General features: G+C 39.8%; 1 protein-coding gene across 2 annotated transcripts; it reads right to left on the bottom strand.

Annotated features, from left to right (window-relative positions):
- Window positions 1-137: 137 nt before the first annotated feature.
- zpld1b (zona pellucida-like domain containing 1b) lies at window positions 138-27,615 on the bottom strand. Of its 2 annotated transcripts, none has more exons than XM_061781145.1 (10): window positions 26,833-27,615; window positions 8,175-8,395; window positions 7,862-8,043; window positions 6,529-6,601; window positions 4,271-4,368; window positions 3,975-4,055; window positions 3,680-3,851; window positions 3,502-3,607; window positions 988-1,017; window positions 138-765 (listed from the first exon to the last, which is right to left on the bottom strand). In XM_061781145.1, the coding sequence occupies exons 1-10, from the start codon at window positions 26,948-26,950 to the stop codon at window positions 581-583; spliced, it is 1,266 nt and encodes a 421-aa protein (XP_061637129.1). In that variant the 5' UTR covers window positions 26,951-27,615; the 3' UTR covers window positions 138-580. The 2 variants fall into 2 exon arrangements, with proteins under 2 accessions (XP_061637129.1, XP_061637131.1); XM_061781147.1 differs by lacking the exon at window positions 26,833-27,615 and adding an exon at window positions 17,330-19,322.
- Between the last annotated feature and the right edge of the window lie 62 nt (window positions 27,616-27,677).

Raw genomic sequence — 27,677 nt, 5'->3', positions numbered from 1 at the left:
ATATTCATACGAATAACAATAATAACAATAATAGTATATAATTATCATCTTCATCATTACAAATGTTTTGTGCTTTTTTAACATAATACATACATGCATGCATACATACATACGTACATATATACATACATCCACATTAACATGTAAGATTTTATTTAATTCAGAGTATTCAACAATTAAAACAAGCGAGATGTGTTGTTTAAAAAAGTTTTAAAAAAATCTAAGATATTAAAAAAATCTTTAAAAAAATCAAAAAAAATTTAGATTTATTATCAATAAAAAAAATCCAATTACCTAATTTTAAATCGTGCTCCTTCTATACTTTATGGTTTATTGCGATCATCAACATCATAATAATAGTAATGGCATGGATTAACCCATCAAAATAAGCCAAATTATTTTTTTTCTAGTCTTGCCTAGAATTCTAATTATCTAAGTTAAAGTTCTTTTTTTTTTATCAACTCAAAATCTAATCTTTCAGCGGATGTCAATAATTAAGGGGGTACACAACACCTGAAACACACATTTATTGATGTGTGTGCAAATTAATTCACTGTGATGTATTGATAATTTAATGTGCTCATTTAAAAGCAGGGTTCCAAGCTCCAGAGGCTCCAGTAGCTGAGGAAGAGGACGGGAGGCGTGACTTCTGCAGGAGACGCAGCGACAGCAGTACGAAGCCAACGCTCATCCCGCCCAGGATGATCACACCTGAGATTAGCGCAGTGGTCACTGGGTTCATCAGGTGGGAGGGGTCACCTGGCGCTGTGAGGTAATAAAGTACTGTGTTAACATTGCAAAAAAACATAAAACAGATAACCTGCTTTGACATGAATTTATCATGACCCCGCCTTGTTGTTCTTCTGCCAAGAAAACTTAAAAAAAACAGCAATTTCCATTAGTAACCTGTATCATCATTCTCAGCATCCCAGAAAATCATGTTAAACCATTTTGTGTGTTTCGTAAACACTGTGTTAGGCTGCTTACCAGGTTGAGTGCTGTTGACGGGAGTATCATCTGGAATAAAATCACAAGTGATTATTTTTTACATTCACTTTCACTCCTGTTAAAGTCTGCAGCTCGTTAGCATAATTTAATTAATCAGTCATGTGTGCTGTGATCGCAACATCTATGATCGACGGGGGAGGGTGGCTGTAGACCTTCTCTTTCATCTATATCCGCTTCATACAACAAAGAGGATGTATGAATTTATGTTTGCTGTCTTTGACTTTATGGTTTATGTTCTCAGCATTTTTTTGTGAAAGTGGCCTTTTGAAAAGCAATTTCGGCCTTCTGTATGTTCCACATATATTGAGGACTGACAACAAACTGATACCATACCATACACACCATGTTAGTGGTTCCTGAACTTTACCACCAAAAAAAAATAAAAAATAATTAGTTCTCCGAGTATCACAAACATGACCAACATAAAAAAAAAATAGCATCGTAGGCCTAAGTGTAATTGAACCCCGAAAAACAAGTTTTTATTCCTAAAATGTTTATTTAATATTATTGTAAACCTCTGTAATATTATGCAACCTTATGTTTGAACATTAACAATAGAAAAATGAAAAAAAACAGTACTTATTCCAATGAAATCTACCACACATATAAGTTACATAAAAAGTGTACATAAATAAATGTTTAAAAAGAGAGTTCTGAAAGACTAAATGCAAATGTATTACACTTAAGTTAAATACAACTGAACTGTAATTAGGCAGTGATTCTTTCACATACCACTCGAGAGAGCCCACGTAGCACACTTTGTGAATCACTGGTCAATAAGAATAATTTAAACCCTTAATATACCCCAAAAATTTCACCCCATAACACAGTAATTCCGGGGCTGGACACTTTTTGAACAGCCAAGAGTGACTTAGCTTGCTGAGGAGCTGGCAAGTGCCTCGCTCCAGCCCTTTAAGCCTGCCGCACACTGGTTCTATCTGATGAGCAAGAAGTCATTTGAGATAGCTCACTGCGTGCACATAATTTTCGGTGAGTTTTCTGCCTCATGAAATATCGAACACATTTGATTTTTTTTGCCTCGAGAGGTGAAAAACTCACCGTGTCCATGCTATTTGGGCTACTTGCTAAGGGTGGCAATTCAGGTAGCCAATCAAAAGGCATTGTCTGTCCACCTGATTTAAGTATGGCGGCCCCAGGCAAAGTTGTCAGCGACTAGATCTTAGAATGAGAGAATACATTGGTTGATATGTGGGCAGATGGGAAAAAATAATTAATAATATGAGGAGGGACAAAGATTTTTCAGTGTCTTCAGTTTCATTCATGAAATTGTACGAGGCAACGTCTGGCCACATATCAACCAATTTATCCTATAATATGTAGCTGCCGACAACAACGCAGGGTCCACCATCTTGAAATCGGGAACTGAGGATGCGTTTTGATTAGCCACCTGAATTTCTGCCCTCAGCACATACCGTACCTCAAGTAGCGCGCACACTGTGAGTTTTTGACCTTGTGAGGAGAAAAATATCAAATATGTTAGCTATTTGTCTCAAGGCCATGTGAGGCAGAAAACTCACCGACAATTACCCATACTCAGCGAGGTATCTGCTGAGCAAACGGACTAATGAGTTTTGCTCAGCAGATAGCGCCAGTGTGCAGGAAGCTTTATGTGCCGTACCACTAGCAGTGGTCCGAGCGATGTGGCCGAACCCATCTGAATTGTCGCTTAGTGTGTGGGGTTCGACGACTAGTTTTCATGAGTGGCCGACTGGCCACTGGTTTTGCTGCAAATCAAAATTTTTATCTCCAGTAAACAGCGCCATAATGTTGCGGATGTTAACACCCAATCAGAAATGCACATGGGCTTTCACAAAAACAAAAGGTTTTCCATGTTCTAAGTGTAAGTGAGACCCAGCCATACCAATACAGTATCTAGAGCGTCTATATTGTGTTTCAAAATAATACTCGACTATATAATTTCTTTTGTACCTGTGGCTAGAAAGCAAGCGTGGCGAGTGCACGGATGCAGTCAGTGAATGGGTCTCTCAATATATCCACACTTTCTCCTTTATTGTCTCTGGTTTCCTCTCTTTTTGGCAATCTACTTTTTCCTTGACAAATGTGCCATATTTTTGTGGTTCATTAGAAATCGAATACAGTATAGTACAGTATACTGCATTTGGAGCCTAAAACCCGATGACGGGTGGCAGTTTTTCCATTGCAGCGTGTCAGTAGACATGTGGACCTCAATCGCTTGGTGTGCGGTGAAGAGTCGCCAATTGTAATTTTTTTGTAATGGTCCACTTCAGTTCCATTTGGCTGCATCGCAAGGTGTGCGGCGGGCCTTGAGAAGACAAAAAAGACGTCACCTACAGCCACGCACACCTTAATACGAAACTGTCAAGATTAGAGGTTTTACAGATCCCAATTAATGAATCTTCTTATGGATTTGTTATGTTAGTACTCCATACAGTACCTACCAAATGTGTTGGACCTAATATCTAAACATAATGCAAAAGAGTGAGTTCATACCACTCCTGGTGATGATTGGTCCAGCGCTAATGATGGCACTCCCACTGGCGGCTGGAGGCGAACCGAGGCTGGCCCCTTCGTCCCGCCTTCGACGTCGACCGCAAATCTGCCAAACACGTAATTGGTGATCCTGGGATCCCAAATTGGGGTCTGGCAGCGGTGGTTGTTTAGGACATACCGGCATGAGCATGATGCAGTCGTCGCTCTTGCACAGCTTGGTGACGCAATGCAGGAAGACCGTGGACATCTTCTGGTGCCGGTGTTTCACAAAACGGAAGACTTCAAAGGAAAAGCGTCCCATCTGACTCTTTCCGTTCTCGAAAACGGTGGTCTGAGGGTCTTTGGAGCAGCTGTGCCAAAACAGAGAGAGCGCCACGCATGCGATATGACGTTCAGACATTGTTGCATTCAGCTGGGATGGACATGAATGGCTAATAGCCCCACTTTTGTGGTTCACGGAGAAGTCGGATTACCCCAGGAAAAGGTCGTAGCGGAGTTCATCATTAGGATTCCCTGAGGGGGTTGTGTAACAGTAGTCCATCAAGATGTTCCAACTGCAGGGGGACAAAACTGTGAGATTGGGATGCCAGATAGCCATCCAACTGCACATGGGAAAGCACACATGGGCCTTTCTCCTTCTGTCACGGCCTGGCGCCTCCGTGTCGTATAATATCATAATGGCTGAGTCAATTCCATCAGCCATTGAGTTATTTTCATTCATATCACGTCTTTAGAATTGAGATGGCGTTAAATAACCGCTTCACGGTACCGTTTGTCCAGGTTTGTGGCCTTGACTGCAGCAAACACTCTGGTTTTCAAAGCCAGACCGGCCATGGGGATGGAAAGCATTTGGTTGTATGTTGAATCCTACAGGAAAAGATATATAATTAGACATCATTTGCTTAGAAATTTTCTTTTCAGAAAGGTTTATTGGAGGCATTCATGCAACGTATTTAATCATTTTATTATCATTTTTATTTTTTACTCTCATTACATTTCAGTAGTAATTTAAGACTGTATTTGTGACTTGATGGCAATACCCATATTCAAAGCTGTCAGTGAAAAAAGGTTAACCCTTTAGAAGACAAGAGACAGGACAGGCAGTTCGAGAACAATGAGCGAAACAATTTAATAAAAACATCAAATGCAAGGAGACATTTCAATTACAACCAAGATGGCTCCTGCTAAAAAGTGTACGACTATTTCGCGAGGTCATATATACACACATGAACAGGCAGTTATCATCTGCCTCATGCAACTGGGACCACCCCAATCACAGACATCTTGCTTTGTCTCATAGTAAAATGATAATACAATATTTGGGAGAGACCGGAAGAAGATAAACATTTTTGTCCTCGCACCAAAACCAAAAATTGTATGATTCACAAAGAATAATATTTTATAAGTGCAAAGGTATATATTTTTCTGACAATTGAGAAGGAAAAAATATTTCACTTAATAATACTAATGCAAGGTTAGCACTGGGTCATGAAACCTCTTAGGCCATGACTATCTTTGCCTTGGGTCCCCAAATGACCAAGCCCCTCGGGCCACCAAATGACTGACTAGCTAGCTAGCTAGCCAGCACCGCCGCTCGGCATGACAGCAAAAGTGGAATTACCGGCTCGTGCGTTGAGGAAGAAGGCAGTTAGCTAGCTGCAAGAACTAATGTGAATTGCACGACACATTGACCTCCGACACTTCAAACGTACGTCAAGGTAATAAAAACGCATGGTGCAATTCGGCGGCATCGGGTCTTATCTTCCCCGATGCGCAGCTGGGAAAGGCCGTGAGCCAGACTACTTAGCCAGCCAGCTAGCCAGCTGGACGGGGGATTGAAGCATTTTACGAAGTGAGGGAAAAACTAAACCACTAACACCGTTCACACACACCAGAATGAGCGTGCTCACTTTAACTTTTATCACGAAGAGCTTTTGAGTTTTGACGCACGGAATTTTGATGGCGAATGTGGGCAGTATTTGCTTCGCCACACTCCTGTTTCAATTCGCCATTGGCAAGGCGGCGAATGTGCAGCACTAACGATGATGATGACGATATAGGAATGCTGCTTTTGAAATTTGTTTAACACTTCAAACCAGAGAGAAACAATACTTGATTTATCTGGGGACATATAAAATACAAATATACTTTTAGAACATTTTAACTGGAAATTCAATATTAATTTTTTAATCATTACTGTACTATATTTCATATCAGAATAATAGCAATAGAAACAATGATTATGGGTACTTATAGAATAAAATATAAATATAATTTTCTATTAAAAGTATCAGATATTTGAACTACACTATTGCAACCATATTTATTGCAATACAAACAAAATCTGTTAATAGTACTGATAATAATTTTAAAAAATCAATTGAAGAATCTTTTTAAAAGAAATTTAATATACAGGATACTGTATGATGAAAAATAATGTGATTGAAGAAGACCAAAAAAATTACAGATTAGGTTTACACCAAAATTCATTTTAGTTCCATTTCATTTCCATATATTTTTAACATTTGAAAGGAAGTGTACTTTTTATGACAATATTAAATAATTATAATAACAATTGCCCTGTGCAATTTATTAATGCTAATTAGGCTCCTAAGGTCATTTGTAGTTGGACCTCTGACTGTCAGTTATTTTATTGATCCTCAAGCAAACATACAGTTTGGCATTTTGGCAAATGACATTTTTAATTAATATTCATAGTAATAAATTCACATCTATTGAATTCTATATTGTTCATTTTTATCTATATATCCGTGTTATGACAAGGCATGATGTACTTTAGCAAGTTTAGATCCTGGCGACGAGTCAAACTTCTAACTTGGGTCTCCAGTTGAAAAAACTTTGCGAATCCCTGCTCCAAACGAAAGAAATAAAATATTCTACACCCATATGAAATAGGTATACACTTGGGCGAATATTGATTCTTCTGAACCTCATAACCCAAAAAAGATCTCAACTTGAAGTCGAAAAGTTGACGTGTAATGAAGCAGAACAAGCATACTCACTCACATTGTACAACACGAGACTCAGTGTGCTCACAAACGTGCCATTGCTGTCCTTGACAGATATGGCTGCTGAGGAGCTGTGAAAAGATGCAATTGGTGAGCTCAAGAGAAAGCCATAGTAAACATGGGCTCTGGAAATTTTCAATAAATCTTTACAGATTCTTCTCACCTCAAGGCTTTACTTTACATAGCAACTTTTGTATTCACTCGAATAGCAGGTGGAATGTTAAGGTACCCAACTGCCTACGTTTTTATTTATTTATTTATTTATTTATTTTTTTAGGAATCATGAAATTCTGAAATAAATACTTGGAAGACAAAGTAACTTGCGCAATTCATTATCTTTGCAAAGAGGTCAGACAGTCCGACATGGAGACATAGAACATCTCGAAGGTCTGGCAAAGAGGGGCTTTCAAACACCGATTTTTATTCCTTCCTACATGTAAATTGTTTATACCAATACAAATAATGTAGGAAGACAGACAATTAGTCAGACAGAAAACAACATGACATGATTCAAGAAAAAATGCATACAGTTGGTTTCACATCTCCACCTTTCCTTATTGTTTTGACAATACGAACCGGAATTGCTCTTGTATAATCGAATTAGTCCCAAGTGTTGCCATTCATTTTTGAAGGTACAGGAACACACTGAAATACGATGGTATTGTATACATTTTTCCATTACAGCTCTATCTTGTTTGTGGATTAAATCTTTATTTTAATGTAGTAAAGTGCATTTAATCTTTTAGAATTGTTTGTTTTCAAACATTTATTAAGGTAGAATTTGTATTGAACTTTTACGTGCAATACATTTTAATTAAATCATTATTTAAGACATTTTTATAAACTTTCCTGTATTTAAGTGCAGTGTTCAAATTGTGTGTAATGTTACAGTGGCTTCCAATAATACACGTCAGTATTTTGATTTTGGTCATTTTGGGTGAATTTTCTGAGGTGGTACTTGGTGGAAGAAGTTTGAGAACCATTGATTTAGAGTCTTCAGTGAACCTAACATGAATGTTTTTGGGATGTGGGAGGAAGCTGGGGTACCTGCAAGAAACTCATGAAAGCAGTGGGAAACATTCAAACTCAGAACTGTGAGGCAGACGTGCAAACCACTAATCTACTAATCATTATACTGTATTTGACATGGAACACAAAATGGAGTTTGTATCATCTGCAGCTATAACAACACATTTTCTGTTTAGATTGGCTTTTTCCACACCGAACTTCGATGACGGTCCACAATGTCTTGATTAGATGAAGAATCACCATTCCTAGTTCCAACTCCTGATTGATTAATTAAAAAGTAGCAGAAAAAAAGGCCAACTTACGATGCCAGCTGTGAGTTATTGACCAGGTACTCAAGTGGGTAGATGCAGCTGAATTTGTACAACAAACCAGGGAGGTAGCTGATGATAGTCGGCGGGTCAGGGGTGTCAATAAAGCCGGACACGTTCCCGATTTGTACCAGAGACATGTTCCCATAGGCGTTGGGCCCGAAGGCTGTGCTGACCTACAGAGAAAGCAAGAGAAGCGTCGTTCACAAGTCAATAAACAACTAGCTAACTTATCGATTATATCAACACAAAATATCTGTGTGTGTAGGTGTGGGTGTGGGTGTGCGTGCCTGAGCGTTTTATTTACCTCCAGGCTGTTCCCGCATGCTTCCAGTGTGCTGAGGCCGATGCTGAACAGCACAACCGTGGGGAAGGTGTTGTTGTTGATGAAGCCGCGGCACTGGGCGTCGCCATGGTGACCGTTGAGAGCCAGGTCAGTGTCGGTGTAGCCGGAGAACAGCACCGGGCAGAAGTTGATCTTCACCATGATGGTCTGCACACCGCAGTACACAGTGATGTCCCGCTCGCCTTTCAAACAACAATGCCACTTTAATGGGAAGTATTACTAGTTGGTTAACAGCTTAAATACAGTATATCATGTACAGTATTGCCATGAGATTACTTTACTGTACAAAAACTGATGATAAAAAAACACTACAGGCATGAATTTACAACAACAAACAAAATGAATCCAAAAGTCTTTTGCCAACAATGTGTGTAAAATACAATACGATTACATCATTTGACTCTGACAATCGTTCCTCACTTTGGGAAGCCGTGATCTAAACTGCAAAGAAAGTCAGTTTATTTGTTTATTCAATGTTTGGAGACTTACATACAACGTACATGTAAGTAGAAACAATTTTATCTTAATCCATTCTGTAATATAATAATAATAATAATAATAATATATATATAGATATAGATTAACAGATTATATGTATATATATATATATATATATATATATATATATATATATATACATATATATATATTTACACACACAGTGCCACCAGGAAGTATTCACACCCCTTCACTTTTTCCACATTTTGCTTATTTTAAAGATGATTTGAGTGTAGTTTTCTTTTAAAAAAAAATTTTACATAAAATATCCCATAATGACAAAGTAAAAACATATTTTCAGAAAGTTGTGCAAATCTATTGTAAATGTAAACATTTAAACAGTAGGTACATAAGTATTCACAACCCTTGGCATCAATCACAGCCTCAAGTCTTCTTGGGTATGTCTCTACAAGCTTGGCACACCTGTTTTGGGGCATTGTCTCCCATTGTTCTCTGCAGATCCTCTCAAGGTCAGTCAGGTTGGATGGGCAGCCTGACGGTGGACAGCCATTTTTAGATCTTTCCAGAGATGTTCGATTGGATTCAAGTCTGGGCTCTGGCTGGGCCACTCAAGGACATTCACAGGCTACTCCTGAAGCCATTCCTTTGTTATCTTGGCTGTGTGCTTCGGGTCATTGTCGTGTTGGAAAGTGAATCGACGCTCGAGTCTAAGTTCCAGCTGCCAGCACCATGCTTCACAGTAGGGATGGTGTTAGCCAGGTGATGAGCAGTGCCTCTTCTTTTCCAGATATGATGCTTGCATTTCAGGCCAAAAAGTTCTATTTTGGTTTTATCAGACCAGAGAAACAAGCAGGCTGGCATGAACCTTTTCATGAGAAGTGGCTTCCGTCAGACCACTCTACTACCATAAAGGCCTGATTGGTGGAATGTGTCAGCAATATGTTTTTACTTTGTCATTATGGGATATTTTATGTTGATTTATTTTAAAGAAAACTATACTCAGATTTAGAATAAGTCTGTAACATAGCAAAATGGGGAAAATGTGAAGGGGTATTAATACTTTCTGGTGGCACTGTATGTGTATATATATATATATATATATATATATATATATATGGGTAGAGTACTTTAGAATAATATGGCTCAAGTAAAAGCAAAAAGTAGTCCTCCAAATAATTACATGAGTAAGAAAGTACAAAATGAAAAAAACTACTCAAGTACCGAGTACTTCTGATTTATTTTTTAAATCAGAGTATGACCGTCAAATAAAATAATGTTCTAATAATTATATATTATATATATTATATTATATGTATTTATAATAAATTATATGTAGTTATAATAAAATTCTGATATTGCTGAACATTATCACTTCCGCTAAAACATAAAATCTTTGTAAAATAACAAATTAAGGCAAATTCAGCTCCAAGAAATTGTCTGATACTATATTGTTTGTACTTGTTAAACAGCACAATTCTGTAAACTCACCAGGCAGATTACAAGAAACAGGAACAAGGCTGCAGTGAATATAAAAAGTTTACAGTATAAATGCCAGGTTTTTGTGTTATAAAAATGTTTTGACGGTAGGCGGCACAATGAACGACTGGTTAGACCGTCTGCCTCACAGTTCTGAGGACCGGGGTTCAATCCCCGGCCCCGCCTGTGTGGAGTTTGGATGTTCTCCCCGTGCCTGCGTGGGTTTTCTCCGGGCACTCTGGTTTCCTCCCACATCCCAAAAACATGCATCGTAGGTTAATTGGCAACTCTAAATTGCCAGTAGGTGTGAATGTGAGTACGAATGGTTGTTTGTTTGTATGTGCCCTGCGATTGGCTGGCAACCAGTTCAGGTTGTACCCCACCTCCTGCCCGATGATAGCTGGGATAGGCTCCGGCGCGCCCGCGACCCTAGTGAGGAGAAGCGGCTCAGAAAATGGATGGATATTTTTGAAAGGGGAGGTGAAAAAAAAAACTAAAACGAAACTTGAACATGACTGACTTGGACTTGACGTTTAACTTGTTGCCTTCTTGGCCAGATGTTCTGTTTTAACTAACCCTTAAATTAAGTTTAAGTAAAATAAATAAAAATGAATCTGGTTGCAGAAGGATGCACTCCCTCTTATGTTGCTGTGTTCAGAATTAACGGATCACATTCAATGACTGAAGAAGCCGTTTGCTTACCACACTTATTGACAAACTGTGTGTGTGTGTGTGTGTGTGTGTGTGTGTGTGTGAGAGAGAGAGAGAGAGAGAGACAGAGACCAGAACCAGTACCTCAGTTTTACAGTTACTTGTGACCATAAAATAGGGCTAATGTAGCCATATGCACAGCCAAAACAACAGCAAAAACATGCGCAACTTACTCTAAGGTGTTTTCTCAAGTTAGAAGTGGGCTGAAATGTTCAAGTTTGGGCAGTAACAAAACTACCCTGGATGTTAAAGCTGTTGTTTTTCGTAGCCTGTAAACATAAGTCGCGCACAGCTGTCACGACTCACTTTGATTGGCCCACGAAGCCCAATAGAAGACTTTGTGTGCGGACATGTGACTTTTTTGTCGTTTGATTGGTGAACCTGATTCAAACATCACTGTGGTAATCACGGTGCATTGTAGCAACCGCACCCGATGCGGAAGTAGAAAACGAAAGTCTAAAAATAGATAGTGCACGCTATTATTGATAAATGAAAGTAGCGAACAACATATGGATTATTGTAACGGAGTAAAAGTTCTGTTTCTTAACATAAATATGCAAGTCCTCTACCAGAGCCCTGAGAGCTTGAGAGTTCTGGTTAGAATCTTATCCGTTCCCAGTATTGCAATCCTCTAGACGGAGAAGTGGGATGTTGTCCCTGGTATCTGCTGGAGGCATCCTCCCAGCTTATGGGTTACTGGCCCCAGCGCCCTGATCACTACGGGCACCACTATTGCCTTCACCATTCACATTTTCTCTAGTTCTTCCTTCAGTCCTTGGTATTTCTCCATCTTTTCGTTTTCCTTTTTCCGGATATTGCTATCACTCTGGATTGCTACAGTGCATCCATCACAAATGCTGTCTTCTGATATTTATCCACCACTATGTCAGACTGGTTGGCCACCACTAGTTTCAATCTGGATCTGGATGTCCCACAGGATTTTAGCCTGGTTGTTTTCAATCACATTGGACGGTGTCTGCCATCTTGATTGGGACCTCCAGTCCATATTTGGTACAGATTTTTTGGTACAATATTTGTGCTTCCTGGTTATGCCACTCCATGTATACCTTGCGTGCCAGCATCTTACATCCTGCTGTGATGTGCTGCACTGTCTCTGGGGCCTCTTTGCACAGCCTGCATTTGGGTTCCTGTCTAATGTGGTAGACCCCAGGCTCTCTTGATCTTGTGTTTTGGGCATGTTCTTGTGCTGCCATGATTAGTGCCTCCGTGCTGTTTTTCAGTCCAGCCTTTTCCAGCCACTGGTATGTTGTCTCTATGTTAGCCACTTCTTCAATTTGTCTTTCCATGACAGCCCATCTGCCTGCTGCTGGACTTGGGGTTGAACCCTCTGTGTATCGTAAGGATTTTTCTTGTCTTGATGTCAGTGGCTTGCATCTCTTCCAGTGGCCAAGGTATTATGCCAGCGGGGTATCTGATTACTGGCAGATCATAGGTGTTAATGGCCTGGATCTTATTATTATTATTATGTAAAAATACATACAAATAAATACCTCAATTAATACATAATAATTAAGAGCACTGTGAGACATTTCTGTAAAGGCTACAGGTATTTACCACATACCACACACTAAAATACTTTGAGGTGATTATCCATCCATCCATTTTCTGAGCCGCTTCTCCTCACTAGGGTCACGGGCGTGCTGGAGCCTATCCCAGCTGTCATCGGGCAGGAGGCGGGGTACACCCTGAACTGGTTGCCAGCCAATCGCAGGGCACATAGGAACAAACAACCATTCGCACTCACAGTCATGCCTACGGGCAATTTAGAGTCTCCAATTCATGCATGTTTTTGGGATGTGGGAGGAAACCGGAGTGCCCGGAGAAAACCCACACAGGCACGGTGAGAACATGCAAACTCCACACAGCGGGGCTGGGGATTGAACCCGGGTCCTCAGAACTGTGAGGCTGACGCTCTAACCAGTCGACCACCGTGCCGCCTTTGAGGTGATTTCATGGGATTTTGGTTGACGTCACAGAGTTATTGCATTTTTTTAAACTGATGTTAATTACTGTAAAAAAAATAAAAATACTTTGGGGCAAAAATACTGCTACATACTGTTTATCAATTTGAAATTTCTCTCAACCAGGATTTAATGCAGACTTTGACAAATTCAGTAATGTACTATATATAATAATTTTATTGTTAAATAAGTTTTTTTTGTTATTTCACAATGAAGTATTGTATTAGACAATTTTCTGTGTAATCAATTCGTGGACGTGCCAAATGCTATGTTTGAAAGCAGCAGAATTGTGAAGCCGCGTGGTTCCCACCATACATCCAGCCATGCAATGTTGAACTGTTGCCATAATTCGGATTTTAATCCTTAATGTACATGAACGAAAAGGCTTAACGTAACATGAATAATGTGTGTTTATGTTACCCAAAGTTCGTTGAATGTGTGTCTTCTTTAACTCGCAGATTACATTTATTGCTGCACTTTGTTTTCATGAAACCCTGACTGTGGGTGCGATAGTGACATCCTGATGCTAAGTGAAATTAAGATAAGCATTACCTGGAGATTTATCAACTGGATTAGACACAAGCATGTACTTCCTTGTGACTGCTCAATTTGGCCTACTTCTGCAAGCCAAAATAACCCCTGTTTCCTTTGTGTGACTCATAAGTACCACAATGAATAAAAACATTTATTTAAAAAAATATAGTGAGGATAAGCGGCAAAATGATGAAAATGGATGGATGGATAGTAACGCTTTGTTTATTGTGTGTAATGGCACCAAAATCCCATGGTGCAGTGGAAACAATTTTTCATTGCTGTATTGATCACTTTACAGTATTTTACTGTATCGTATGAAGTAAATAACTGTAGAATTGATAGCAATTTCTAAATGTACTGGACTATATGCCCATAATTCCCAGCATGCACTGTAATATTCATGTCTCCACTGTGTTTCAGCACTTTGGTTAACAAGACACGCATACGTACACATGCAAGAAAATAAATTTTATACAAGAAAGAGAATGATGATAAAAAATCAATTATGTAGAAATACTGAACACTAACAATGCAGCACTGTTGCAGAACAGCATTTTTGCATCTTCTTTTATATACGCGTGGTGGTCACAGTATTCGTCCATGGGAGGGAGCTCATTGTAAGGTCAAGAGACAGGAACCAATTGCTGCTTTCGCAGAGTGTCACCTGATTCAGGTAAGTTAACATCAGTAAATACTGCTCAATACTTGGAATGATTCATGTCTGGTGGATGAGTACGATGTATCAAGTGGTGCATGACTCCAGAATCCAATTCAGACTACTCTCCTGCCACTTTTGTGTGTGTGTTTTTTTTTTCTTTGTTTGTTTGTTGTTGTTTTTTTTTTTTTACTGGCAACACAGTACTTACTTTAATTCACGTGTAGCAGCCTAAATACGATTTAATTAATATGTGGATAAAAAGTGATTTAAGTTTATTATGATAAAAAAAAAGGGATTATTTTCACTGCGATTGGCTGGCAACCAGTTCAGGGTGTACCCCACCTCTCCCCCAGAGTTAGCTGGGATAAGCTCCAGCAAGCTTGTGACCTTAGTGAGGAAAATCGGTATCGAAAATGGATGGACTCTTTACTTTACAAGTTGGAATGTTAATAGTTAATGTTTACAGTGAGTGTTAAGTTAATAATTTAATTTAATTGTATTTAAAATATGTGGATAATTTAGAAGTAATATTTCATAGTGCTTCATAATTCTGAAGAAGATGTAATGCCTTTGGTTTACGTTGGTACCTATTTAATCGTATTAAAGGTGGAAGGATCTGTGTGGTGACGGAAGTAATTCAGGTCAGTAAATATGGAGTAGAGCCTCACAGTTTTTTGTTTTTTTTTAACGTCTCTCTGGCTATCTCTGATTGCCTCATTTTTATTGTTTTATGCGCCTCACTCTTTGTTTTGTCACTGTGGAGTAATGTTTTACTCTGCCAAGAGGAGTGTCTGGAGTTAATTTATTTTTTATTTTATTTTTTTACCGACCTAGTTGTGGATACCAGGAAATGTTTGACAGGAGCGTCAATCTTATGACTTTACTGATGACGAACCTACTTCAAGTTTACAGTAACTTACTGGCAATTTACTGTAAAAACCCTATGAAATGTCTAACAGTGTGAGAAGCATCAGGAGACAATTTTTTTTAATGATTTTTTTTTCTTTTTAGATTGATACAGGGTTTCCCAAACTGAGCATTGGGAGCTCAGTTACTACTACCATTATTATTATTGCTATTATTATTATCCATCCATCCATTTTCCGTACCAATTCTCATTAGGGCCGCGGGTGTGCTGGCACCTATCCCAGCTGACTTTGGGCAAGAGGAGGGGTACACACATAATAATAATAACCATTGGCTGACGACCAGAGTCAATGCTTATTATTACAATTATGTAAAAATAAATACAAATAAATACTTAATCCATAATAATTAATTCAGATTTTCCAAAATTGAGGATCAGGAGACATTGTATTTAATTTTTTTATTGAAAAATATATTTTATATGCTTTATTATTATCATTATCATTATTGTTGTTTTGTTTAAAAACAAAATTACAGCATTAAATAAATACATAATAATTAATGAGCCTCAGGATATGTATATATGAGAGTGAGAGATCTATTAAAATACTGTAATGCATTTTCCAAACAGAGCAAAATGGGTTCCCGTCAATTTTGGCTCGCTGATTGTCAATGTGGAAAGCTGGCATCCATCTTATTGATGTTTGTATACAATATATGTCGATGCTATCTTGATTTTTTTAATTCTGTTTTTATCAAAATAATACTACTTTGTTTTGATCAAATCTGTTATATTGTAAGTTTGGTTTATAACTGCACTGCATCATACTGACAGGTGAGTCTAAAAAAAAGGTTCCATTAAAATGTATTAAATAATTTAATATGGTCACGCACCCCTCCTTATTAAAATATTTAAAATGATCATGAATACTTGTCAGTATGATGGAGTGCAGCTAAAATTGCTTCTCATTTGGATTCTGTGGGTCTCCACCTTGTTTTGAGTCTTTTTTTGTCTTTTAGTGAGGGTGGGAATCATAACCCACGACATTTTATAGTATTATAACATTTTGCCATCAATGCCGATAAAACCACAATATAGCGACAGCATCATAATATTTTGGAGGGAAGCCATCTACTGTATAATACATCACAATACTGTATTGGTGTATCTACAGAAGGAAAACCTATTGATACTTTCTATTTGCACATTACACTGACAAAAATTAATACAAAAATATTTTTTTCTCTCGTTAACATAACATCTAGTCTGTTTAAGAGGCTTTAACGTGTGTGTGTGTGTATGTATATATATATATATATATATATATATATATATATATATATATACACACATATATACAAACATTTCTGTACATTTCCAGGTGGTTTTCACCAGAAAGTCAATGCTTGATGCTACTGTATCAATACTGTAGTGTAACGCACTGCAATACCATGCATTGCAATATTAATATTTTGTGTGTGTAAAATACTGTATATGAGATCAGCCAAACCATTATGACCACTTGCACTATATAATGACATCCAGTACAGGATTGGTATCAAATATTCTGCCTCTACCTTAACAATATGTTTATTATATTATAGTGGTTGTAGTTTGCAGTGGTGTACAACTAAAATCCCTCATAATGAGAGCTGTGTCTAATATACCTGTATTAGTTACCTCAGTTACAGGTGCATCTAAAAAAATAAATATATCGTCAAAGAAGTTCATTTATTTCAGTAGTTCAATTCAAAAAGCGAAACTTGTATTGTATTGTAAACTCGTATTTCCCGATTAAATACATGGGAAAATAATTTTTATGAGGCCACTAGTTTCTTAATTTCTATATTTAAAATTTTTTAGATTGTTTTTATATAATATTCTAATTTCTCGAGATGGTAAATATGGGATTTATGTTAGCTGTAAACTATGATCATCAACCTTTTGCAGTTCCAAATACCGTTAACTTGAAATTTCCGCCTTCATATACAATCACTGTAATAGGTTTTCATGCCCACATAAAGATGATAAACTAAAGCAGATAAATAGATGGATGCATATTTTTTAAAATGATATTTCATTAAGTAGAAGGATTTTCCTAATGTACTTGTGTTGTTTTGCATTAAAACAAGGGAAAATCTAACAAAATCATAAAATATTTCGCCTTGTGTGTAATGAATCTGTATGAGTTCCAGTTTTTGAATTGAACTACTGATGTAACTGACATTTTCCATAAAATACAAATCTATTGAGATGCACCAGTATTAGGAACAGCTCTCACTCTAATGCAGTCCACGTCTACACTGCTGCAATCTACAATGGCAATTAAAAAAAAAAATAATCTAAGCTTTGCATTATTATCTGTGGAAAGGCATCTATCTGATATGTAATCCTGATGTTGTGGCTGCTGGATGTACGTCATCCTCACCAGGAAACCTGCTGTGGTGGTTGGCGTCACAGTTGTATCCATTAAACTGCGCCGACACAGACGCAACGGCACCCATCAGGAGCAGGACGAGGAGGCACGATGGCGTCATTTGGGGACCCGCGAGACGTTTGGCCGCCGTCATCTTCAGATTGTCACCATGGCGTGGCGGCCGTTCCCCGGGACGGACGCTCAAAAGTGCCGTTTTTCTCCTGAGCAAGAGAAAGTCCGGAGGCGACTGCCCTCTGTGACCTCGATCAAGTGGTGCCACCGTCTAACTCCGGGTTCTCCAATCCCCTCTATTGCCCTCCCCCTCACCTCACTCGCTCATGACGGCCACCAACATTCCCGTTTTTCAAGACCTTTTTAAGCCAGGTCGTGCCTCATTTCACCCCCACTGCTCTCTTTTCTACACCTGTTTAACCGTTTACTGATGCCTTCAAAGCCAACCCCACCAGGGAGAGGGTGGTGGGGAGCGAGGGGGTACTTTTGATGACGATCGTAAGCCCCGTCTGCATTTTGTTGTGTGCGAGCAGATATGAAAGATAGGCGCGCCCATTATCCAAATACGGCCTCGGTGAAGGACATGGGAACCTCCATTAGATCTGAAACGGCCTCAACAAATCTTTTCACAGAGCCCAGAAACCAGAGCTGGCTGCGAGGTTTCCCACTCGCCTCTGCCGCTTCTGATCATCACCTGTCAGCTGGCACAAATGCCGGGCCTCACCAGGGGTGAGGAGGTTGTATATGAATTGGGGGGCTAGCCCAGGAATTAAGCTGTCATCGGCCACCGCCATCAGCATAATAGTCACCTCCTGGTCCGATGCAAAGCTGTCTGTAGGTGATTGGGATGCACAAAGCCTTACTAAAAGGCTCTCCTAGGCTTACACTGTGCTGTGCATTCAGCATGGCACAAGGAAAAATGGGAATGTGGAGTTCGTTTTACACTTTTGTCCTCTTGGCCTCGAGGTAATGCCTGGTAACCCAGTCACCTTTTGATATGGTAGCATGGTGGTGGAAGAACTACAACACTGTGCACTCATTTTTTCTGCAAAAAAAAAAATTGCATGGTTTATTATAAAACCTGATAACGTTGACATTAAATTTAAACTAGCTCGGACACTGTTAGAAAAATATATGCCTTTGCACTTACAAAGGGTGGTCTACGTCAATATATTTTTTTTTTGGTTTGTTTAATTGCAAGGATAAGAAAGTTGACCTTGTTCCTGTTGCTCTCTGACATTGTATTATCACTGTGTGACAAAGCAAGGTGTCTTTGGTCGGGAGGGGGTACGCCAGTTCCATGAGGCACATGATAACTGCCTGTTCATGTGCATTTCACCTATGGAGAAATGGGCAAACACTTCTTAGAAAGCAGCCACCAGGTTGTAACCATCTCCTTGCATCAAGGTTTGTATTAAAGTTGCACCAAAGTCGTTTATGTGTTTTGTTTCCAAATAAAAGTATATTAAATATATTGAAAGGCAAGAACTGAGAACAAATAAGTGCTGACTTGGTGAGCTATATCTTAAAACTCTATTTCACCATCTCAATTGGTCAGATTTTTGGGGCAGGGCTTAAAACCTGTCCCATGATGACAACAGGTTGCGGGTTATACTTTCTGGCATGAGGCCTATCCCCACTATATAACCAACGAGTGCCATCTATGGCTATTCACCGGAAATTGCAAGTTACTTAGCAATATTAGCATGGTCTACTTCTAACACAACTACATTGTGCAGTTAGGCATCAAGCTATGTCCACAACCCAAAAAATGCATCCTCTGAATGGCCCAATGGTTAAGATCATCGCCTGCCACTGTGGGGGACCTAGGTTCAAGACCCCGACTAGACCATCCGCCAACATCCCCCAGACTCACGGCTGTGGTGTCCTTGAGCAAGACACTGATACGCCGAAATGCTCCCCGGGCGCTTCAGCTGCCCCCTGCTCCAGTGTGTTCCACTAACATGTGTATGTGTTCACTGTGATGAGTTAAATGCAGAGAACAAATTTCATGTGCATGCATGCATGTTCATGACAATAAAAGGTGATTCTTCTTCTGAAGTGTTGTTGGCTAGTGTCCCTCTTGTGGTAACCCATGCACAGTTCATGAAGTGAGCCTTGGCGAGTTGGATGGACTGCGAAGTGGCCTGCTACTAGCAGCTAGGCTAGTACATATTAGCCGCAATTGGGCTCGGGGACTGGTGACAGACCGGTGTTGCCTCTGTCCAATACTCCACAGCCTTGCTCCATGCGCTGCACGTAGATCCATGTTACATAGACACATAAGGGGAAGTTAACTATATATTACATTCACTGTCACACGAGATAACAGCCTAGCGAGCTAAGGAGCTCGCTCAACCACGACGGGGTCATCTAAAACGTCAGTACCTCCGTCTGAGTTGTTTTGTGTGGGTCTCCCAACATAACGGTTTGTTAAACCAAAATCACAGCAGCACACATTGTTCAGCCAGTAGTTGACTACAGATATGAGCGCAGAGGGTATGAACAAACATATTTGATTGACAGGTGAAGGCCTGTCTCCAGCGCCTTCAGCTTTTTGCACACAAGTGAAAGCAAAAAAGTGAACCGAACGACGGCTTGTATCTAAAAAAAACTCACAACTCATATCTCAAGGCACCATTGTATCATTAAAAGGTGTGACGCATGACCTCGACTTTCTCTCCACTTCCATGTGTTAGCAAAGTGTGAGTCAATTTACTTTAGTTTTATTGGGTTATAGCTCATGGTGATTGGCTTCTTTTAAACTTGTATGAGAATGTTACTTTGCCTGGACAGTTAATAAATGTTATATGACAGCCACACTTGTGCCCAGGAAGGTATTATTCCCTCTTATCTGACTCATGACACAGCAGAGACTTTATTAGCTTGCCGTGCTTCTTCAACTTCCTTCACACTGGTGTCAGTGTTGACCTCCTCTTCTAAACAGGTCTTCCATCCTTTGACCCGTCTTGGCCCGCAGCCTCACGTGTCGGCTCTCTGATGCGACAACTTATTTCACACAATCAATCAATCTCAGGACACAGACAAACAACCATCCACACCGAATGCTAAATTGGAGTCTTCAATTTGGTTTTACTTTTAGTTTTCCATCCATCAATCCATTCTCTTTACTGCTTATCCTCACGAGGGTCACGTGTGAGCCGAAGCCTATCCCAGCTGACCTCTGGCGAGAGACGGGGTACACCCTGGGCTGGTCGCCAGCCAGTCACAGGGCACATATAGACAAACAACCATTCACGCCTAAGGGGAATTTAGTCTTCAATAAACCTAAGGCGCATGGTTTTGGAATGTGGGAGGAAACCCCACACAGGCACAAGGAGAACATGCAAACTCCACACGCAGCCCAGATTTGAATCCGTTACCTCTGAATTGTGAGGCGGATGTTATTTGGTTTTATTATACAATGATTAACTTCTCTTTAGAGCAGTTATTTATGACATTTATTAAGCCAAGGCACCCATTTTACATTAAAAAAAATAAAATAAAATCTCACGGCACACCACCGAACAAAAAAGTCACAAAAGGTATGTTAATATTGAAATAATGATGATCTCATCTCAAGTTCCTAACAAACTGACTTAATCGGTGTCAAGTCTGGGCCTGTTTACACAAACCTGATGTACATGCAGGAAGCCATGACTTAACTGTATTCCATCTTATGGATGGCAACAGGTGGATACACAGGGTTATTGAATCTTCTGCCATTTAATGGAAGAACATTTAATCGTACTGCCTGTTACGATACTATATAGGTGGCATAGATGCATGAACAAAGATACTGTATATTTGTAATTGATAATCATTTTCTGACAAATGAATTAAAATTAGGTAATTTTCCAAGGCCCTTGATGATCTCTCATGGCACTATTGGGTGCCCCAGCACCATGGTTGGGAATCACGAATGTTTCTGTTCTGATTCTTCCCTGCAGAAAAATATTTTTCAAATTCTATCAATATCTGCAACGTCAACCATCTTCATGTTCGGCCTTGGAGGTTTCAGTGTTTTTTCCTCCTTCAGGATGCTCATGCAGCCATTTTGCACGTCGGTGAACTCGACTTATCAGTTGACGCGCCGTTGCGCTCTGAGACCTTTTAATGCCCACGACCCACCGCCACGTTCAAGATGTGCCAGATTGAGCTGCTACTATCTGATGGAGCTGAAACATCCACAAAACCCGTGAGAGTGAGGCAGTAATCGGACACGCTGGGATTCAACCCTCAGTGACTTGTGATTCCAAAAGCCAGAAATCATTTTTTTGTTTCACCTCAACAGAAGGGAAGAGTTTGGAAGTATTTGGGTAGCAATATAAATAGTTTATAGTTGTTCTCTAGTCTCTATGTTTTGTAGAGCTCTGGATAGATGACATTACATCCATCCATGTTCTGTAGCGATTGTCCTCATTAAGGTGGCGGGTTAGCTGAAACATCCAAGCTAACTTTGAGCAAGAGGCAGACCGCACCCTGGACTGGTTGCCAGTCAATTGCACATCTAGACAAACAACCATTCACACTCTCACACATGGCCAAGCCATCAGATCACGAGGCGTGCGTGTGCGCGTATGTGTGTGTGTGCATAAAAATGCTCTGGACTTTGGATCTGAAATAGCTGTGGATGATATTTATGACAATAATGACCGGTGCGCGGCACGGTGGTTACAGCATCTGCCTCACAGTTCCGAGAACCGGGGTTCAATCCCTGGCCCCGCCTGTGTGGAGTTTGCATGTTCTCCCCGTGCCTGCGTGGGTTTTCTCCATGTACTCCGGTTTCCTCCCACATCCCAAAAACATGCATGCAGGTTAATTGAAGACTCTAAATTGCCCGTAGGTGTGAATGTGAGTGCGAATGGTTGTTTGTTTGTATGTGCCCTGCGATTGGCTGGCAACCAGTTCAGGGTGTACCCCGCCTCCTGCCCGATGATAGCTGGGATAGGCTCCAGCACGCCCGCGACCCTAGTGAGGAAAAGCGGCTCAGAAAATGGATGGATGGATGACCGGTGCGCTCCACATTATCCCTTCATGTTTATGTTGCCTCCTATTATTGTTCATAAATTGGCTACGTTATGAATGTCTCAATTTTATTCAATTTATTATTTGTTCAGAGAATTAATGTGCAAGGCTTTTTTTTGCCTCCTGCAGGGTGGTTTGCTCAACTTTTTTTTTCTTTTTTTTGCATTGGGTCTGTCTCATCTGCTCTCTGTGATTGGTTGGCTGTGAGGCAACTGTTCATTTTGCGTTCAATGACAGTTCGGAAAATTGCAGAACAACATGTTAATAATGAATTGTTTTAATGCTAACCCCTCCCGGCTACATCACTGTTCACACCTAAGAACACTTTGGAGTCTTGAGTGAACCTAACATGCATTTTTTTGGAATGTGGGAGGAAGCCGGAGTGGCCGGAGAAAAGCATGGGAGAACAGAAATTCCACACAGGTGCTAATCACTAGGATACTGTGCTGCCCACATATAATAATCATGTCAGTACATTTTGTTTAGGCCAAACTTGGCATTTAATTTGCACATTGTGACTTATCTTTATTTCTGGAATGATGAAAAATAGCATTAATGAGAAAAAATATATATATATATAAATTAATTAAAAAAAAACTGTTGTTAATGTATGTGGAGCAAGCAATACAATATGCTATTGTTTATGAATGTAATCCAATACTGTATGAAAGACAGTACAGTAGCTCTTGTCTTCTTGTATCCACACGTATACGTACTTGTACTGTATGTTGTACAGTATATTGTACAATTTATATATATATATATATATATATACGCGTAAATATGGATGGATGGATGGATGGATGAAATGCATAATACAGTTTAATATCCAGATGTTTTAAGGACTTTTGATTAAGCTTGCAACTGAAAATTTAAGGAGAAAGGGATGATTTAATTCAAACATCTACTGGAGGCAGTAGCCTACACATGGTATTATGCTGCCCCTCTGTGCTCAGCATATCTCACTGCACCACAGCTGCAGCCTCCACTCTGCATTTCTGGGTTCAAAGATTACAGCTAAGGAGCAAGTTCGAGGCTAAACTGTAGTTTTATGGTTCGGTACTTAAATAAACAATAACAGTGTGGATTTTCTATGCATGCTCCACGAATTTTCTCATGTAAAGTATCTGCAGTGCATGCTGCGTCTGCAAAACATGACGGAGTATCAAAAACAGAAATGTCGTCAGCATCAGTATTTACATACATTTACAATCCAAACAAGTTCTGCAAAAAAACGCCTCAATGTATTAATTATTAATTAATTTACTTTCCATTCACCTATCCATCCATCCAGCCTATTTACTCCACCTCTTATTTATTCACTTATTTATGTGTCCATGCATCCAGCATCTATACCACTTTTCCTATTATATGTTCCATTTGTATCATGTATTTATAAATTTTTGTTAAATTTTTTATTTTATTTTTTACTCATCAATCCATCCATTTTCTACAACTTGCCCTATTCTGTTTGTTGCACAATTTATAGATATACGTTTAATTTCATTTTAATTTATTATATCATTTCTTTACATTTATTGAAAATTGTCTTCTGATCCTTGCATCGATTTTCTACAACTTGTCCTATTCTGTTGATGCTCCATTTTTATTTTATATTTATAAATGTGAGTTGAATTCATTTTTGTTTTACTATATTTTGCTTTAATCTATTTTCCTTTTAGTTAATTCATATATTTAATCAAAAACATATTAATCATATTTTAAATCAGTAAATATTATTTCATTATTATTATTATATGATTAAATTAATATTACAATATTTTAAATATGCGAGAATTTTTTTTTTTTTTACCAATATTTGTATTTGTACTGATGTAGATCTGCACTGCATACACAGAGATCTTAGTTCTACATGAGAGGGCCAAACTATTAGAAAATCACAACAACAAAAACATTGCAGTCATAAACATGTGCATGTTGTGTCATTCAAAACGATGAAATATTATCTTGCAATATTGATGTTTTTTAATTCAACTCATGTATTGGCACTCATTATAGTTTAAAGGCGTCTCACAGCATTTTTGTATGGTTCCGTATGGTATTACTATACAATCAATCAATCACTCAAATAGTCAAGACAAGGAAAGTAACAATATTCATGATACCGTGACATTGCGGTATTAAAAGTACCTCGATATCTTATATATTTAGTTTTGGGCTGGCAATACGCAGCCACTCCGCTTAGCACGGCTGCTGGAGCCAGACTACAGCGCTCATTAAGCGTATAAACGCACCCGATTGGATGCAGAACCCATGTGACCATGGGGGTACGTCAGAAAAAATACACTGTGCCCAAAAGGCCCATGTGACCAAAAGGCTGCCTTGGGAGGTATGCAGAAACAACTCGGTGCCCCGATTCCCTTCCAAGGCTACAGCGTAGCCGCTATGCCGGTCTGAGCGTGGCGTTGCAATGCATTCTGCAAGAGGCCTCGTTGTTCGCGCCAGCCTCTGTCCCAGCAAACGCTGATCCACGGGCCGGCATCGGCTGCTAGTGTACCTCCACTTCGCGAAGCCCCGCTAGCCGGCCCTACGTGGGCCGCCATCACCCTGAACTGGTCGCCAGTCAATCGCAGGGCACAGATAAACAAACAACCATTCGCACTCACATTCACACCTACAGCCAATTTAGAGTCCTCAATCAACCTACCATGCATGTTTTGTTTTTTTGGGGGATGTGGAAGGAAACCAGAGTACCCGGAGAAAACCCACACAGGCATGGGGAGAACATGCAAACTCCACACAGGTGGGGCTGGGATTTGAACCCCTTTCCTCAGAGCTGTGAGGCAAATGTGCTAACCAGTCATTCATCGTGCCACCGAATGTCCACATTTCAAATGAAAACATATTACAGAGGCTGCTCAGAAAAATAAATCATCCTGCAATATCACTCAGCGGAGGATTCTTCTCCCTTTAAGAGACCTCCTGCATTTATGACTTCACCTGAATTTTTGGACTCAAGCAAAGAAATCACTGTTAGTAGGTAGTATCCAATTTCTAATCTTATAAATAAAAAATATGACTACAGAATGCGGCACGGTGGCCGACTGGTGTGTGGAGTTTGCATGTTCTCCTCGTGCCTGCGTGGGTTTTCTCCGGGCACTCCGGTTTCCTCCCAAATCCCAAAAACATGCATGGTAGGTCAATTGAAAACTCTAAATTGCCCATAGGTGTGAATGTGAGTGCGAATGGTTGTTAGTTTGTATGTGCCCTGCGATTGGCTGGCAACCAGTTCAGGGTATACCCCGCCTCCTGCCCGATGATAGCTGGGATAGGCTCCAGCACGCCCGCGACCCTAGTGAGGAGAAGCGGCTCAGAAAATGGATGGATGGATGACTACAGAATATACTGTTAAATTACTGAACAGACAATTTCTCAATGTTCAGTTTTGTGATTGTGAGCACATACGTATTATTGTAGCAGCAATAATACTGTTTTGGAGGTATAGTATTTGAATGTCAACATTGGATGGGCGGGGATAGAAGCGCACGGCAGTATGTATATGACTTCTTTTACACAAAAATCTGTGGGAAAACGGACAGACTACTAAAACCTGTTGAGAAGGACTCAGCGAGAGTCAAGAAGAAGAGCAAGAAAAAGAGAGGTTTTTCAGTTCTCGTGCTTTCACCTCTTTGCCCCACCTGTACCGTGAACCTTCCTGCAATACCTTCAGCTTTCCTACGATATTGCAATAATTATCGTACTGTCAGATTAATACCGTGATAAAACCAAACCGTGAGATATAGATATCGTTACATTCCTAATTAATACATTGTGGATCCAATCATCCAGCCTCTCATTCTGCCACCACTGTAATTGAGGATGTGTGTGTTTTTGTGTTGTTTTATTCCCCACACTCCCCACCCGTTTACATTTTAAAATAATCCCATCACTGATGACCTATTTTTAGAAGAGGCCCGCGAGCTACTCATGTGGTCTTTGGGGGCTTCCTGAGGCCCATGGGCCCCATGTTGGTTACCTCTGGTGTATGGGATCGATCACTAGCGAGTGTGAGTGAAATTAAATGTATGAGTGCATTCACTATGAGCAAGAAAAAGTCAGTCGTTGTGTGTGAGAGCATTATCCTCTAGTGCATGTTGAGTGAGATTAAATAAAAAAATGTGTTGAAAGCTTTTCAGTAGTGTATGAGAGCATTTCACGATTGTATGTGAGCAAAAAGAAATTTAGATGTGTGTGAGACTGTTCCTCTAGTGTTCGTGTGATCAGCTGTGTGTTATTTGATTTTGGTAGTCTGTGAGAGAGCATTTCAGTATGTATGTGAATTTCCCCGCAGGCACCACAAACACAATTTGTTTTCTCTGAACTGGTTTAATGAAGTCGTCCACTCTCCAACACACTGTGAAAACTATATAAAAATAATAATACAAAAGATACAATGAGACAAACACACAGGTAGCTAACAATTTCAGTGGTGAAAATAATATACGAACAAATACCTCGTTGGCTGCTGCCGCAAAAAAAGGGAATTGAAGTGTCCTGGAAGAGGGAAGTGCGTATCCTTAATGTCTTTTGTTGCCTGTTATCTAACTTGGCGAGAAATGTCAAGACAGCCATCCGTCATCTTGTCGTGTTCAGGACTAATGCGCCTCTGCTGTGCCTCTGCCTTATACTTGTTACTTTAAGGAGACAATGGAACATTCAAAGAGGCAACAGAACAAAGGGCCCATCATCAACTGACATCAAACGGTACAACACATGACACATCAATCACCCACCCCAAAGTCGCATAAACATACAGTATCAATGAACTACACACCACCATGCATGTACAGTGTATAAATGCTTTCCGGTTGTGTGTGAGGGAGCGTTCCTCTAGTGCATGTGAGCAAAAAAAAATTGTGTGAGAGCGTTTCAATTGTATGCGTGCGCGCGTGTGTGTGTGTGTGTGTGTGTGTGTGTGAGCGAGAGAGAGAGAAAGAAAGAAAAAAATCATTTTTCAAGAGCTTTTCAGTTGTGTGTATAAACGCTTTCTACTTTCTAGTAGTGTGTGAGTGTTTCACTCATGTATTTGATCAAAAAATATAATACAATTTTAATATAATAAACGGTACAGAAAATGGACTCAATTTTTGGACTCTAGCAAATGCGGCACGGTGGACGACTGGTTAGAGCGTCAGCCTCACAGTTCTGAGGACCCGGGTTCAATCCCCGGCCCCGCCTGTGTGGAGATTGCATGTTCTCCCCGTGCCTGCGTGGGTTTTCTCCCACATCCCAAAAACATGCATTAATTGATGACTCTAAATGGCCCGTAGGCATGACTGTGAGTGCGAATGGTTGTTTG

Source organism: Phyllopteryx taeniolatus, chromosome 8, assembly GCF_024500385.1.
Source record: "Phyllopteryx taeniolatus isolate TA_2022b chromosome 8, UOR_Ptae_1.2, whole genome shotgun sequence".
Classification (NCBI taxonomy): Eukaryota; Metazoa; Chordata; class Actinopteri; order Syngnathiformes; family Syngnathidae; genus Phyllopteryx; species Phyllopteryx taeniolatus.
This window is presented reverse-complemented; position numbering and strand designations above follow the sequence as displayed.